General features: G+C 42.1%; 1 protein-coding gene across 3 annotated transcripts in view; it reads right to left on the reverse strand.

Annotated features, from left to right (window-relative positions):
- CA8 (carbonic anhydrase 8) overlaps positions 1 to 18,204 on the reverse strand; it is a 217,758-nt gene that overhangs the window by 114,545 nt on the left and 85,009 nt on the right. Inside the window, exon 3 of one of the 3 annotated variants that reach the window (XM_049700156.1) lies at positions 1,375 to 1,528. The exons of the other annotated variants lie outside the window; for them this stretch is intronic. Coding sequence (XP_049556113.1) covers positions 1,375 to 1,390 — 16 coding nt within the window. The 5' untranslated portion in view covers positions 1,391 to 1,528. The remainder of the gene's footprint in view (positions 1 to 1,374; positions 1,529 to 18,204) is intronic. 3 annotated transcript variants of the gene reach the window in all.

Consider the following 18,204-nt stretch of genomic DNA (forward strand, 5'->3'; position numbering starts at 1 on the left):
AACTCAGTTTCTAGTTCTTTCCTAAAAAAAAAACAAAACAAAAAAATAGCTAACCATATCTAGTGTTTATAAATAAGAGACACATGGGACTTCCCTGGTGGCCCAGTGGTTAAGAATCCACCTGCCAATGCAGGGGACACGGGTTCCATCCCTGGTCCAGGAAGATCCCATATGCCGCAGAGCAACTAAGCCCGTGCGCCACAACTACTGAGCCTGCACTCTAGAGCCCACGAGCCACAACTACTGAGCCCACGCTCTGCAACTACTGAAGCCCACGTGCCTAGAGCCCATGCTCCACAGCAAGAGAAGCTACTGCAATGAGAAGCCCGCGCACCGCAACGAAGAGTAGCCCCCGCTCGCCACAACTAGAGAAAGCCCACACGCAGGAATGAAGACCCAATGCAGCCAAAAATAAATAAACTTTTTAAAAAATAAATAAATAAGAGATACATGGTCATCAGTGCTCAGTAACAGTTATTATTACCCAGCGTTTGGTTGAGTACACGGGTACACAGAGAGGTGAAGCAGATTGCCCAAGGTCACACAGCTGGTAAACATGAGAGCAGAACCAGAAACCAGGAAGTCAAGATCCAGAGCCAAGCTCTGAACCACCAGGTTTTGTTGCTTCTCAAGAGTGAATGAAACCAGATAAGAGCCCTTATCAGAGAGAAACGGGGGCCTCATTTATCCATGACATCAGCTGTGCTTGCAAACCTACAAAGTAAAATGTGGAACGAGTCAACCGAAGTTTCGCTAGTCAGCAGCAGGAAGTGGAAACATCACTCTCCAAACAAAGTAAGAGCGAGAGCTCCACGTGCCTGGCCTCGGCCTCCGCCCCAAATGAAATGGACTAGAAGGGTCGGGGTCTCGGGTGGAGAACCTGTATGAGGACCCCATCGCTGAAGAGCAGCTCATAAGAAGGGGAAGTGGCTGCACGTGAGGAGTCTAGATGGAGTCTTCCCATAGACGATACGAACTGTAAGAGACTTTGGACGGGAGTAAGGCCAGGTCTGCCCTGGGCACATTCTCCAGGATTACACCTCCCCTGCATATACACCCTCTCACTGGGGCCGTTTCCCTCAGAAACTCTTGACTCCCTGCCCTCCTACTAAGCAGCAGACATTCGATTAACCTTGTTCAGTGATAGCCCAGTTACAGGATTTGCTTTAATCGGGTGTGGTCGGTGGGAAGCTAATCCACGAACCTTGAAAGGGGACAAAATTGATGTTCATCTAAGTTATCGATTGCTGCATAATAAATTATTCCAAAATACGAGTTTAAAAAACATCATCTCACGGCTTCTGTGGGTCAGGACTCGGGGCTTGGCTTGCGTGCCAGCCTCTGTCCCTCACGAGTCTGTAGTCAAGGTGTCACCTGGGGCTGCTGTCATCTTGGGGCTCTGCTGGGGCAGGGTCTGCTTCCACACTCACTCACGTGGCCACGGGCAGCCTCCGTCCCTGGAAGCCGGTGGCCGGAGACATCAGTTCCTTTCCACGTGGGTCTCTCCACAGGGCAGCTCAGGACATGGCTGCCAGTTTGAGAGAGAGGGAGGGAGAGAATCAGGATGAATCCAGAGTCTTTTTATAACTTAACCTGGAAGAGGCATCCCATCCCCCGTGCCCCATTCTATCTGCTAGAAGCAAGTCCCAAAATCCCAGCCTACGTTCGAGGGGAAGGGATAACACGAGGGTATGAGCACCACTGGGTCTGTCTTAGCAGCAAAAGGCAGACAGAGACAGTGGGAGAGATGTGACGAGGGGAAAGTCTTATTGAACCTTAAGATTGTAATATTTGATACAAAAACACCTCCACACAGCCACGCTGCTAAGCTGCCGGCAGCCTACCAATCAAATCATAGAAATACACAGGAAGAATGCAGTGACACTTTCTCCCTTTTTGTCCGAGTTATCAGCGAACCCTCAGCAATTTTCCTTCCCTGGCTGTGTCGGTTGACCCTTTAGAGCCCCAGGACTGGTGACCTGTCATCAGTTATGTTACCAGCATTTGGGGCATGTATCTGGGGTAACAATTTGTCATCCATATTTGACACTTTTAGAGTGAAGGAACACTATTTCTAATTATATGAGGACAACAGGCAACCCCGGATGACTGGTCGCCCTTCTCTGAGGCCACGTCCGTGCTTCATGGACAGACGTTCTCCCCTCCCTCAGTTTCTCTCCCTCACCCTCCGTCTCACTGTCCTCTTCTCCCGTCACTCACTTTCCACACTCTCTCTGTATCACTGCTGTTAAAAGTGAGCTGGAGACAGAGGCATCATCCTTGAGCAGCGGTTGAGGATGCTCCCCAGTTCACACCCCGTGTTGCCCTCCCCCTCTCCTGGGTACCTTGTTCTGCAGCTGCCTTTGGAGATAAGGGAACAGTACACACGGTGCTCCTGCGGTGCTCCTGCCGTGACTCGGGTTCCCAGCCCCACCCAGCACTGCCACTGCTGCCACTGAAGGGTGTGTCCTCCTTCCCCGCCATCAACAACTCAAGAGGTGTGTGTGTGTGCGCGCGTGTGCATGCGCGCATGTGTGCCATGTTTCCAGATAGGATATCAGAGATTGAAAAGTATTAAGAGAAGTACTATCAGTATAGATGGGTTGGTTTTTTGCTTTTAAAAAGCATCCCTTAAGTATCTCTGTGTGCAGAATGTCTACTGGCTAATGTACCATCACTTTGTGGTTTTTTGGTTTTTTTTTTTTTTTGCGGTACGCGGGCCTCTCACTGCTGTGACCCCTCCCGTTGCGGAGCACAGGCTCCGGACGCGCAGGCTCAGCGGCCACGGCTCACGGGCCCAGCCGCTCCGCGGCACGTGGAATCTTCCTGGACCGGGGCACGAACCCGCGTCCCCTGCATCGGCAGGCGGACTCTCAACCACTGCGCCACCAGGGAAGCCCTTTGTTGTATTTTTTTACTTATGCATTTAGAAGTTAACACATCATTAAAAATATGTACTCTGGTGTTTGCCCCTAATCCGGAATAGGAGCTTTGTTACTAAAAGTGAATATAAAGACGAGGAGCCATTGACCTCGCTTACCCAATATCTCCCAGCCTTGTTCCTCTCTAAGGAAACAGATCTTTACTATCTCTTTTAGCTATCACCAATGGTTAGACACGAGCCAGATTGCTGTTAGATAGATGAAATGTAGGAAACTACATCCGTGAACTGAGTTATTTATTAAAATAATGCTGCTTTCCATTATTCAGTTACTCTCCTATCTTTCTTAGTAAACATCCTTTAATTCATCCTAAGAAAGCATGTATGTGAACAGAAGAATATTTTCTTAAAACTGAAAAAGAAATTTCTTATTATCTTAATAGCAATCATTTCTGGATCATCAGCACAAGAGCAATCCACGTTGAAATTAACAGCTATACTTTCTAACGATCTGGAGAAACCATATGTCTTTTTAACTGTTCAGTCATTCAGGACAGATGAACATAAAAGTGAATTTTCTTCTTTTTCTCAACTCAAGCAAACTCAATTGGCAACAAATATGAAATCATTTTTCAGAGCTATTACAGCGTGCATGTACCGTATTATCAAATACAGTCTAGATTGCTGTTAGTTTTGCAGCAAAGGAAGGTTTCTATCATATGGTCCTTATCAAGAGAATTAACTAGAAGGATTGATAAACGCAGGGTAATATTCTCATGAGCTAGCTTTTAAATGTGTCACATTGTTCTCCATTTCAAAGGAAACTGAAAATACATGCTACATCAGTAATGTTTGTGAAAAACAGCCCATTGTCTGGGATTGACTGGGATACGGGAGTGTATATTTTTTTATAAATTAAGCCTCTGGAAGAACCATAAAGTTTTTAAATCTGACAGGGTCTTTATAGCTCATCTATTCCAAGCCCCTCATTTTTTTATCTGAGGAAGCAGACATCCAGAAATATTAAGGGACCAAAGTAAAACAACTATTTAGTATCAGAATTATGATTTGAACTGTAAAAATCTGTTTCAATTTAAGCACATTGCATGTAAATTTTTTTCTGAATAAAGACAGAGTGGAGAAAAAGAAAAATAATCCTTAGATTACTTTCTGTTATAAATATCCTTTCAGGTTCTATAGATTTTTACCCCTTGATGAGTCTTAACTAGAATAAAAGTCAACAAGTTGCAACAGAGCTAAACAAGGCAGAGCAACAATTTCCACCCCATATAAACTGGAAGTAGCCTTTTTCTTTCCGCTCTCAGCAAACAGGCCCTGGACCCTGCAGGTCTGAGCACTGACAGAGCTGAGTGTCGTGTTCCCACACCGCAATTGTCCCTTCTGTGCGTGGAGCCAATGGACCTGTGGCCTCAGCTACGGCCACTTCAGTCTGCCTAAAGTCAGACGTTAAGAGAAAGGAATCTGGAAAGGCTTTTCTGTCCCTGCTCCAGAGGGGCCACTGTTAACTTCCCTGTCCCTGCTTCCCAAGTCAGGAACCAAGTCAAGCACACCCATCTTTTTTTTTTTTTTTAAATTTATTTTACTTATATTTATTTTTTGCTGCATTGGATCTTCGTTGCTGCGCACGAGCTTCTCATTGCGGTGGCTCCTCTTGTTGCGGGGCATGGGCTCTAGGCACTCGGGCTTCAGTAGTTGTGGCGCACGGGCTCAACAGTTGTGGTGCGCAGGCTGTAGAGCGCAGGCTCAGTAGTTGTGGAGCACGGGCTTAGCTGCTCCGCGGCATGTGGGATCTTCCCGGACCAGGGTTCGAACCCGTTTCCCATGCATTGGCAGGCGGATTCTTAACCACTGCGCCAGCAGGGAAGCCCAAGCACATCCGTCTTAAGCCAGCCTGAAGGAGCCACTTCTCAACAGGATCAGATTTCCCCTAATGCCTGATTCCCTTTGACGTCTAGGCCACTTACAGTGCACTGAATACACTGCAGGTTGTAGTTCATGTATTTCAGGCTTGATGGGGCTGAAAGTGAAAATTTTGTGTCCAGAACACATTAAATCAAGTTCCAACTTAAAACAACCTTCCTCTTGTGTCCTGCTTGCTGCTAAGAGCCGCTTTGAAAAACAAGAAGGTGAACAGCTGGCAGGCTAAGCAGTTCATATCTGTTCCTCACTTACATACTTGATCTTCTGCATCTCAGCTCAAGGACACACAGGGAGACTCTGGGCTCTGCTAAATTAGTAGCTGATGGAAGTCCCTTGATAAATTAAAAAGAAATGAATTAGTATCAGTGCTCGGTAAGGTGAGGCCTGAAGCACCTCTCTGGCAGAGATAACTTAGGATGACCCAGTTATGATTCTAATGAAGGGCCAAATAAGATGATATTCCCAATAGAATTTGAAAAATGAGAAGATCGCACAGTAATGGTAACCCACATATAAACAATAGCTACCATTTTTTGAGCACTCACTGCCTAGCAGACGCTGCTAAGCTATATACAAACGTTATCTCATTTATTCTCATAACAACCCTGAGACAGAGGTTCAGCTGTCGTCTCCATCTTAGAGATGGTGCCCGGAAGCTTGGAGAGGCTCAGCAACTAGCCGGGAAACAATGGGCTCAGGTTTTAGATCTATGAAGTTGGACTCCAGAACCCACACCTAACTGCTATTCTACAACTATCATAAGGAAGACATTTATCAAGTTATGATGTATTTGAGCATTTTTAATAGACACAAAATTATTTAAAGATCAGAGCCAAAATAGTTATCATGGCTCCAAAGTTGAAAAGGGGGAAGGTTTGCAAAAACGGACCCAGACATAGATATGAAAGTAGAAAAGCCTGTGCAGGCCGGTGAGGAGGGTGTTTTCTCATCCTCAGTGATAGCGCAGAGTAAATTTTCCCCAAATGGCCCTAATTCCAAGTAAGTAAAACCAAATAAATTCACACAATCAGCTTTCACCGCATTTCAACTTCATTGTTCTTGTCTTGGAAAATGTCAGAAGTGATTATGAAAGAACTGGAAGTAGCGTCTGTGGGATGCCCCCTGCAGAATTCAAAATACGGTCTTGGGCATAAAATCTCCACTCTGCATTTGTATTTTCTTTTCACTAGAGTGAAGGAGTCTGGATCTTTGGTTTCTAAGAACATTCCAAAAATGTTATGCAGCTGGGAGAATGGTGAACAAATAGCAACCCTAAATGAAAATGAACCAAATTTTAACTCAGAAAAAAATATATATCACCTATTTTATTTCCATGAAAAGACCTATTTTAGAGAAGGGTAACAGCCTTTTCCCTGGTTTGCGTCATTCATGTTGTTATTTAATCTTGGGTTTGCATATCTGAGAAGTTCTAAGATTCAGTGTTATTTTATGTAAACAGTTTCTAAACTTGGGTAATAGGGTTTCACTGCGGTCAAGGAGTTGGAACTCCGCACATTCACGCCATTCAGCTGAAGTTTTCCTAAGTTACATTTTCCCCTGCAGAACAGCCAGTTAGTTAATGTAACAGTGTTTAGACGAAAACATTCTGCCAACTCTTGTACCAAATCCTCACAGTTGTATTACACATTACAAAATTAGAAAACCACAGGTATAAATCGTACGTATTTCTAATGTACTTAGTGTAGCACATGATCGTTTCCAGTTTGCTACAATTCCTTAGTGTTACCTGTTGAGAAGTCACAGGAATACACATAGGGTTACAGGTTGCTTCCACAGATCCTTTTGTTAAAGGAAAAGTTACAACACTGGAAATGTACCCTGTGTTCATTTGTGTACCTTCCTTTGGATCCAACATTGTGGCTTTTGCTGATTTAAGAGAGGCCAAGTGCCTGCAGAAGTTCACTCTCGACTGTATAAACAATCTGGTAATCTTCCAAAGCATTCACGTCATTAATAATGGTGCCTGGCCTCTGCTTTAGAGGAAGCGAACTGGGCTTAGACGACGATAATATTATTTCATTTCCAAAAGCACTTGACAGATTGGGAAGGCTTATTAATTAATGCAGTTTGACCCAAATGAAAAAATAATTATTAATTTTATCACACTATGAAAGCAAGTGCAGAGGGATAAAGCAGCGACAAATATATACTAAACGCCTTCTGTGGGTCCTGCGCTCTTCACGTGATTTGAACACTGGGTACAATGACTCCCAAGATACTTCCAGAACAACCACCCTCCTGAAGCTTACAATCTTGCTGAAGGGTGGGGTGGGTGGGAGGCAGACAGTTCAGACCTCAGTGGCAGGAGTCTGTGTTAAGTGTTGACATGCAGGAAGTAGACGCCTGCACAGGCTGTGTGCAAAGCAGGGGAGGGGAGGAAAAGGGAGGCAAGTCCCCATCTCAACTTGTGTTTCGGAGAAGGAGATACACTTGTACTAAGTAGGTTTTGCATTAGCCGAAACCCTATGCCGAAATCTCGGCCTCTGTGCGCCGGTGCTGAATCGAATCTCAGAGACAGTTCTGGGTGAAGTAGAAAAGAACAGCTTTATTGCTTTGCCAGGCAAAGGGAGACACAGTGGACTTGTGCCCTCCAGAAACTATGTGTCCCAACCTGAGAGGATTTGGTGAGTTTTATAGCCATGGTTCAAGGGCGGGGTTGCTGATAAGGTGCAGGGTGTGTGCAGGGCAGGCCCCCAACCCCACCCCCCCACCCCCACCCCCACCCCCCCACCCCACCCCGCGCATTCCTTTAATCTGGCCCCGGGTGGTCTCCTGATCTCTGAAGAATGCTTCATCAAGTAGTTAGCATCTTGCATTGGTTCAGGGGTTTTAGTTCTGCAGAAGAGCTTAAAGATATTGTTATGTGTTTCCCTTATGGGGGGGGCTGGGACCCTGCTCCAAGGTGGCACTGTTGTTTCTTTACTGCTCCTCTCTCATATCTGCATCCCCTCCCTTCCCTGATTAGCAACTGTTTGAAAGGCTTCCATGCCCAGGAGCCCCACAGGGTCCTGCTCAGTTTCATTAACACAACTGAATGTGATGAATTCTGTGAGTGATCTTACCACGGAGAGACTGATCCCTGTTGTACAGATGAGAGGTTTCTTCAAGGAAGAGATATTTGAACTAGATCTTCAAGAATGGATAGGATACCAGGAGGCAGGGGTGGCAGGGGAGGATTTCCAACAGAGCAGAGACTTGGGGGCATTAGGACTGGAGAGAATTCAGGGCACAGCACACAGCACAGTGAGAGAGCCAAGCGCTTGCTGAGAAGTAGAACTGGCGAGGCAGGTGTACAAGATTTTCAGAAGGGTGGCGGAACCCCAGGAAGTGCAAAGCTAAGTCTTCCCTAAAACAAAGGTGTAAGTTCCTAATATGACTTCATTCAATTTTAAGCTATTAATTCAATACAAGAAACACTGATTATTTTGCTATCAAAATCTCTAAAAGCAGAGGCCTCCCAAAGGCACAGTCTTTGGAAAGATGCCTGAGGCAATTCCTGTTCTCTTTCAAGTTCCATGTGCCATTGGATTATTCATCAGGCATTCAGAGAGTTCGGTTCTTCTGCCTAGTTGCCTGCGGTGAAGGAATGTAGACGCCTCTTCTGCCGTCAGCTTACAGTATACACCGTGATCATTTCTATCACTGAAAACCAGAGAAGCTTTTGTCCTGTGCTGTAGTGACATCACACCTCCAGAGATCATTGTATGATGCTGTCCCTCTAGGGCAAAATCCTATAGAGACTTTTTTTTTTGCCAGTCACTTTGATAAAGTTCAAAATACAGGGCAGGACAAAGTTTTACAAATTTGGAGCCACAAAGCGGGTTTATCCCAAACAAGCAGGTTTTATCTGGATGTTGAAATTCCAGATAATTCATTAACTGATTCAAGGATTACTTCTGCCGGTGGAAATTGCTCTCCTGCCAAGAATGGATTTCTCAAAAGCTAGACTTCTGTGTATTCACATCTTGACGGATTACAAACATTACAAATGAATGTTCTTATGTTTTCCGAGCTATGGAATTGGTCTTTTATATGACCGGTGGCTTCTGTGAAAGATCACTTTGGTTTTTTTCTCTCAAACACAATTGGTGTTTTAAAGTACATTCTATGAGATTTTCACCCGTTATTATGAGATACTGTGAACTGATGAAAGGTAATATTAATGCTTTTGAGTTTTCCTACAGAAATTGAGACACATTTGATTTAAAAGATGGGGGAAGTGGAGTTTTAAAGAAAATCAACTTCTCACCCATGGCCTTTGCATGAGGCCTCCACCTCTCCCAACATGAGAGTTCTGTGATGCTGTTTTAGTGCTATTAAAACTGACTTCTTCAATAAATGTCAGTTTATTAACTGTCTAAAGACAACGTGAAGAATTTTAAGTCAAATCTTATTTCTACTAGGACTAAAACTAGATCTTACAGAAACAGACTCACAGACATAGAGAACAGACTTGTGGTTGCCAAGGGGGAGGGGTAGGTGGGGGAGGGATAGATTGGGAGTTTGGGATTAGCAGATGCAAACTATTGTATATAGAATGGATAAACAACACGGTCCTATTGTATAGCACAGGGAACTGTATTCAATATCCTGTAATAATCCACAAAGGAAAAGGAAAACTAAAAATAAGAAAACTGGATCTGTCCAGTTTAGCAGCTCAGCAGGTGAAAAGTTTTAAGAATTCTAAGTATGATGGTAGTGTTTCCAAAGTGAACAATCTCTCGGATTTTTCAAGAAGCTATTCTGAGGGTGAATCCGAGGCCCCTTTGGGATAGGACGGAAGTGATCCAGGGCAGGGCTCTGGAGAAGACAGAAGCTCTCGTACTTCTTCTCCGAGCTGGCAGTTTAGACTTTCTATGGCAGCCACAGCCAGACGGGTCTTGGTGGGTGTAGGTCCGTGCTGTTGGGCCCTTGCATAGTCACCACGGCCCCTGCATTCAGGGGCTCCTCACGCCAGCACTAGGGTGGTTACCAATGAGGCTGGGGCGTTCTGTCTGCTCCGTTGTTTAGTGTCTCTTCTGAGGCTACCCTGTCTCGTGTTAACGTGTGACACAAAGGTCGTCAGGTCCCCTCCATGTGTCCATCCACACACAGCCGTGGTCTTCCAATCTTTTTCCTTCTAAACCCCTGCCCAGTTGGCCAGGCCATTCACTATTTCCCAGGATTCTCTTGATTTCTAACTCTGGGCCACTTCTCTTTCATTTTAAAGTGGGTGACCAGGTGCACTGCCCACTGGAAGAATTTTCTCTCACCACACTCTAGCAAGGCCGCCTCGCAGGGAGCCTGCAACATGGTGGTGGTCCGTTGCAGTTTGCACCCACCTAACGAGCTCACCCTCTACAAGCAAGCATGGGTTTTTTCTCCCTCCAGTGGGAAGCTCTGTATGGCTATGGGGCTAAGCCACTTGGGGAAGGAACAACAGACATGGCGCATTGGGGTGTGCACTGCTGTTCACGCCGTCTGCTTTGCCCACTAGAGCTGCTGGACCTCAATCCTGGACTCTCTGTTTCATCTCACGTTGGATTGTTGCTGGGCCAGCCTGACTTTATGATTTACTAGGTCTGCCCTGCTCATGATGGACAGATCCAGCTGCATGGCCACGGGGTGCTCCAAAGCCCAGTAACACAGCAGGAGCTGCTTTTCAAAAGTGTGTAATTCCATGCTGCTCTGAAATGGCTTGAGCACAGCGGAGGCTGGGGGCCTGCTTAGTGATTCTCCCACTGGGGCCTTCTACGTGCTCCACACACCTTCTGCCCCGCTGCTGATACATCCCACACCTGCTGCAGGGACCTTTCCTACTCGGTCCCATTCAGAGCTCGTAAGTAGCCTTTTGGTCCACTTAGCATGGGAGCTGCAGCAGTATTTCCAGCCGTGGAACCCGCTGCTTCTACAGTCCAAAGAGGCCACACAGGCATTGTGATCCCTTCTTCGTGAAAGACAGGGTAAGATGCAGTGCTTTGGAGGAGATGTCCTGACACAGCCCGGATCACCTGACCCCTAAAAATTCTACCAATATGGCAACCACTCAGTCTACCGTATTCCCCGAAGGGCCTGCTGAATCTCTACATTCCATTGTAAGACTGACTTTTTTCAGGGAAAATCTAGAAATCCTTTTTTTTTTTTTTTTTTTTTTTAAGTAACAGAAATTTATTCTCTCACAGTTCTGGAGGCTAGAAGTCTGAAATCAAGTTGTTGGCAGGGCCGTGCTCCCTCTGACTTCTCTGAAGGCGGATCCTTTTTTGCTTCTTCTGTCTACTGGGAGCTCCAGGCGCGCCTTGACTCGTGGCAGCGAAACTCCCCACTTTGCCTCTGGCATCACACAGAATTCCCCTGTGTGCGCTTCTCTCTGCATCTCTCCTTTCTCATAAGGACATCATATTGGATTAGGACCCACTCTTAGGACCTCATCTTAACTTGATTTCATCTGCCAAGATCCTTTTTCTAAATAAAGTCACCTTTGCAGGTACTGCGGGTTACAGGACTTGCACATATCTTTTGGGGGACACAACTCAACCAGTGATGGTCCTCCAGATATGAAAATTTAAAAAGCACAGAGAAAAGCAAGGACAACAGTTGCCTAGGAAATTGACTTTATCTGACATCAAACTGCCAGACTATGATAATAATTGTAATATGTACCTATGACACCTTCATTATTAATAATATTAGGAAATCTAGAAGTTCTTGTCTCTTCCCACACCAGTGGTTCTCACACTGTGGCATGTAATATGTACTACCTATGACACCTTCATTATTAATAATATTAGGAAATCTAGAAGTTCTTGTCTCCCCCCACACCAGTGGTTCTCACACCGTGGCATGTAATATGTACCTATGACACCTTCATTATTAATAATATTAGGAAATCTAGAAGTTCTTGTCTCCCCCCACACCAGTGGTTCTCACACTGTGGCATGTAATATGTACTACCTATGATACCTTCATTATTAATAATATTAGGAAATCTAGAAGTTCTTGTCTCTCCCCACACCAGTGGTTCTCACACTGTGGCATGTAATACCTATGATACCTTCATTATTAATAATATTAGGGAATCTAGAAGTTCTTGTCTCTCCCCCACACCAGTGGTTCTCACACTGTGGCATACATAAGAATACATTTGAACGCTTGCCGAAATGTAAATTATCAGGCCCCGCCCACAGAGATTCTGATTCCAAATATAGCTGCGTGAGCCCAGGAATCTGCATTTTGAGAGAGTACCCTCCCCCGCCCCCGTGCTTCGGAAGGACTCTGAGAAGCTCTGCTTTGTGTCTTTGAACATGCTGTTCACTTTGCCTCTGATGCCTTCCTTTCTTCTCCATCTTCAACTCCTACTCTTTCTTCAGGACTCAGCTCCAATCAGTGTCACCTCTTTGGTGAAGCTTTTCCTAACTCTCGCCAGGCTGGAGTTAGTCCATCAGAATGTCACAGCAATTTTCATGCCTCTTTTAATTTCCATAGTTATTTCTGTGAAGTCTTGTCTTCTCACAAGGCTATAAACTTCCGAAAAACAGAGATTTTCATTCACCTTTCATCTCCAACAGTCATCCCAGTGCCAACACGTGGCAGCCACTCACCGTACACTTCTTAGACTGATAAGTGCATGAATCCTGGGGATCTAGGTGTGAAAACTGTGACTGTGAATTGGTTGAGTTCCACATGATAAAAAGTTTATGTATCAACATTGAGTCCTTTCATTTTCTCACTAAGTGAATAGCCTATGCTTTCTCCAGAAATCTCATCATATACTTTTCTTAATCACTTTATGAATAAGACCCTAAACCCTCAAGGACTGACATTTGATCAGCACGTAAAGACTTCTTCTAAACAGAGAATAACGTTTTACCTACGGTAAATAAATACCTAAATAAATAAATAAAGGAAAATTTTCCAGGAACAATTTTCTATGAGATTCCCATCCATTTCAATGGTGCACTTCTTTTGCTAATTAAATATTGATTTGCTTGACCTGACCCATTTCTGCAGTGCAACTTTAGTCCTCTGTGGATCCATGTGTTTAATAAAGCACAGCATGACTGGGAGATACCTCTTCACTCCACCTTTGCTCTGTGAAATCCCACAAAGATGAATTTACTTCAACCCAAGCCAGAATCAAGTTGTTGATGTTGGTGACAGTGATGGTGGTAGTGGTGGCAGTTTGAATGCCCTTTCTATGTGCTATGATCCATTTTAGAAAAGAGCAGAATGTCAACGTGCTAATGGAATTTCATACAGTAAATGCTATTGGTATTTAGAGAGAGTGAATCAAAGAAATTAAAACATCAGAGCAACATTTGATGCAACTTGAGAAATTAAATGACTTCTTCAGAAACGGCCTAAGAAACGAAGAATCAGAGTCTTGGTCTTCTTGTGAGATATTTATTACCTTTACCTGAATTTTAGCTACTGATTTGTGCTGAGTCAACTCAACAGACCTACAAGGCACATTCTCTTTTGCGGCACTGAACTATTTTCTCATGGTGATGAATCCTCGTAGCTTGATCCACCCAAAGAGAAGCTCCTGGTACATTGAAATAAAGTCATTAAAAATTGGGTAACAAATAAAATGAAAATATATATGGAGCTTTTTCTGTACAATACGTAGTAATAACTATCCTAAAAGACCAAAGAAATTATTTTTCTTTTTAGGGTTTATTCCTCCAAACAAAATTAAAGGCGAAAATACATAATGCTTCCCGTAGATTCTAATGTATACTACCTATTACCAAAAGGATAAAGTAAAATTTTCTTCTTAATAAAAGCACATAAAATAATTTAAAAGATATGTACCATGAAATCACACTAGAAAAGCGCCTGTTTTATTTGAATACAGTCTCTTCAATCTTTCTTTGCCTTTTATGAGTAGGTATTTGTACCTAAAAAGAAATTTGAATTCCAAAAGAACAGGAAGAGTTGGAGTATAAGTACAGGACCAGATGCATTTATCTTGTTTACGTTTTTAAAGCCCTACATGTTCCACTAGTGACTAGGAATTGTAGCAAATGTTTTCCATATTTCAAAAAGAATACAATGAGCTATGCGAACATTTCCAGGATAATCAGGAAGAAATTTGCTGCAGTGAACCATGAAGAATTTTTTTAACAAAGCAAGAAAATAGTCAGTGATTTTCATAGTAATCAAATCACTAACAGCTTCTAAATTCTGCTCCCATTAATAGTAGGAGAACAGATGAAGGGTAAAGAACTATAAATGAAAAAGGAATGAATCTTCCACCAACCAAATAGCTGTTTACATTGACAAATTGTCACATCAATCAACAATCCTTGGACCAAATAAGAACAACTGCATTACAAAGCTATATTCTTCTACGCTTTATTCTGACATTTCTCGCCCTCTTACCACCAAAGGAAATATATGTCTCCATAAAGACGTACATACACATGGAAATGGCAGCGAAGCACATATTGGGAATTAATTACTCTTTTGTTAAGAATGTCCTCCTTCTTGGGAAACTACTTTAAATTTTAAATATTTCTAGGAGGAGTAACATGCATTGTTATCAACTTACTGAAAATTTGTTTATCAGAGCTTTCTTCTCTGTGACCCAGGCTGCAAGACAGGAAGTAGGAAGAACAGAAAGTGAAGAAGGTATACAAGGAGGGGAGGTAGGAACCTCAGAGACAAACAGCCTACCACAGGTTTGCCGGCCCTGACAGCCAGCGCTTGGATTGCTTGCCAGCACACAAGCGAGTTTAGTGCAAGCAGAGTTCCCAGCGTAAATACCATTCGTTGCCACCACCAGCTACTTGGAAGACCAGGGAAGCACCAAAGTCTTGTCTCTGTGACCAATTTGGGCATGCATAAACAGAAACCGGGCACAATAAAAGTTTCCTTGGTGAAAAGGAAGAATGCTGCTGCTCTCTGCCATCTGATGTGTTCAGACCCCAAAAAGAAATTTTGATCTGACATGTAAACAATGGGCAATGCTCCATTGGATCTAATTCATTTCACATTCACATTATGGGAACTTGTGATTATTTCTTTATTGCTAAATGTAAGCAATACATATCCTGTACTAAGAATTGATCATCAATTACTCTCTAAGCAGAAAGACTGAAGTAATGGTGATGGTGGTGGTGGTTTTCTCTAGACATAATGGCCACCAGTTAGCCAATGACATAGTACACAGATGACACAATGGCTGTCTTTCCAAGAGGTAAAAATAGATTCACGCAGCTGCATATACCTTCTGTCCTAAATGATTCTATTTCATCACTATGAAGAACTTACCCAACGGAGCTCTACCCTACAGCAACTACACCTGCAGAAGTTACTTTATTTTCAAGTGTTCCAAGCTTTAGATGAGTATCATTTGGGAATTTGGCCAGTTAAAGGAGAGGTGGCAGGTTCTGAGTGTAAGGTGTTCAAAAGTCAGGATCCCATTACAGCAGCTATTCCAGGCAAGTTCAAGTATACATCCTAAGTCAGGATGGTCTGGAACTTATTGTGGGAAAAAGTGGACCCCTGATGACAGCTACCAAACAGAGATGCCCACACACACATTCAATCTGGTTCTAGCTTACCCTTATCTTGCTGCCATCAATACTTGGAAGATTTAAAAGGTAGCCATTTTTTATTCCAAAACGTTGTCCTTGAAGTTTATTTCTCTAAGCCTCACCCTGCCTGTCCACCATACCAGTAATATGTTTGCTGGAATGCAGGAAACCCAGCTAAAGAGTAAAAGATGTTTGGACGCTAACCAATATTTACACTGCAGCTGGGTGTGAGTCTTTCAAAGGCCTCAAAAATGTGCATATTGTTGACCTACCAATTTCATTTCTAATAATTTTTCCAAAGAAAATAACTAGAGGTTTGTGCAAGGACTGAGCTACAAGGACTCTTATTGTAGAGTTGTCTTATAATATTAAAAAAATAAACAAACCACCTGAATATACAGCTATATGAAATCTTTAAATAATTCATGGTGTATGTGTTTCACTAGAATATTTTGCTATCATTTAATAGTAATAACAATCTCTAAATGAATAGAAAAATATTTATAGAATAGCATTCAGGGAAAAAGCTTGGAATGTAACATTTTGTACTGTATAAACTATAAGAAAAAACTGAAGGGACACACACCCCAACTCTAAGAGGAATTATAAGTGAGTGATGGGATTAGCAACTACCTTCTATAGGCTTCTCTCTGCTTTTCTATATTTTGGGTTCCAAAGGAGAGAAGAGATATAAGGGAACATTATTTAAAGAAATAATGGCTGAGAACTTCCAAAATCTGGGGAGAGATGGATATCCAAGTTCATGAAGCTCATAGGTCACCAAACAAAATCAACTTAAAGCAATCCTCTCCAAGACACACTGTGATAGAACTTTCAAAAACCAAAGACATAGAATCTTAAAAGCAGCAAGAGAAGAAAAGCTTATACCTTGCAAGGGAACCCCCATAAAGCTATCAGCAGATTTCTCAGCAGAAATCTCACAGGCCAAGAGAGAGTGAGATGATATAGTTATTCAAAGTGCTGAAAGAAAAAGAAATCCAGCCAGTTTTTACCCAGCAAAAGTGTCCTTCAGAAATGAAGGTGAGATAATGGCTTTCCCAGGCAAATAAAAGCTGAGGGAATTCATCACCACTAGACCTGCCTTATGAAAAATGCTGAGAGGAGTTCTTCAAGTGAAATGAAAGGATGCTAATCAGTAACATGAAAATATACCAGACACTGGTAAAGGTAAGTATATAGTCAAATTCAGAATACTTTAATACTGTAATATGGTGAAGTGTTAACCACTGAATGCTAATTAAAAGGTGAAGGGCAAGAGTATTAAAAATACCTATAGCTACAATAATTTGTTAATGTATACACAATATAAAAAGAGGTGAATTGTGACATCAGAAACATAAAAGGATGGCAATAAAAGGGTAGAGTTTTTGTATGCAAAATTAAGTTTCTGTTAGCATAAAATATAGTTATATCTATAAGATGTTTCAAATAAACCTCATAGTAAAAATAAAGCAAAAACCTATAGCAGATTCACAAAAGAAAAAGAGGGAATCAAAGCATACCACTATGGAAAATCATCAATTTGCAAAGCAAGGCAGCAAGATAGAGAGAAAAGAATTACAAAACAGTCAGAAAATAATCAATAAGATAGCATTATTAAGTCCCTACCTACCAATAATTACTCTAAATGTTAATGGATTAAATTCTCCAATCAGAAGACTTAATATGGCTGAATGGATTAAAAAACACACAACCCAACTATATGCTGCCTACAAGAGACTCATGTCAGTTTTAAGGACTTACACAATCTCAATATCAAGGGATGGAAAAAGATATTCCATGCAAATGGAAACAAACAAAAAAAAAGCATAAATAGCTATACTTATAGCAAACAGAATAGACTTTAAGCCAAAAACAATAACAAGACACAAAGAAGGTCATTATATAATGATAGAGGGGCCAGTTCATCAAGAAGAGATAATGATCATAAATATACATGCACCCAACATTGGAGCACCTAAATATATTAAGCAAAGACTAACAGATCTGAGGGAGTAATAAGCAACAACACAAAAACAGTAGGGGACTTCAATACCCCACTTTCAGTAATGGAGAGATAATCCAAACAGAAAATCAACAAGGAAATATTAGACTTGTACCATATTTTAAAACAATTGGACCTAACAGACATATACAGACCATTCCATCCAATGGCAGAGAGTACACATTCTCAGGTGCACAAGCGACATTCTTCAGGATAGATCATTTTATAGGTTACAAAACAAGTCTTAGCAAATTTAAGATTGAAATCATGCCAAGTATCTTTTCTGACAACAATGGTATGAAACTAGAGTTCAACAATAGGAGGAAAGTTGGAAAATTCACAAATATGTGGAAATTAAACAACACACTTGTACAACAAATGGGTCAAAGAAAAAAATCAAAAGGGAAATCAAAAAATATTTGGAAACAAATGAAAATGAATGCACAACGATGCAATGCTGCAAAAGCACACCTAAGAGAGAAGTTTATAGAGGTTAATGCCTACTTTAAGAAAAAAAAGAAAGATCTCAAATAAAAAAACCTAATTTTACACTTCAAGGAACTAGAAAAAGACAAAACTAAGCCCAAAATTAGCACGTGGAAAGAAATAAAGATCAGAGCAGAAAGAAATTAAATAGACCAGAAAAACAATAGAAAATATCAATGAAACTGAGCTAGTTTTTTTTAAAGATAAACAAAATTGACAAACTTTTAGCTAAACTAAGAAAAAAAGAGACTCAGATAAATAACATCATAAATGAAAAAGGACACATTACAAGACATACCACAGCAATATAAAGGATCATAAAGACTACTAGGAACAATTATACACCAACACAT

Source organism: Orcinus orca, chromosome 17, assembly GCF_937001465.1.
Source record: "Orcinus orca chromosome 17, mOrcOrc1.1, whole genome shotgun sequence".
NCBI lineage: Eukaryota > Metazoa > Chordata > Mammalia > Artiodactyla > Delphinidae > Orcinus > Orcinus orca.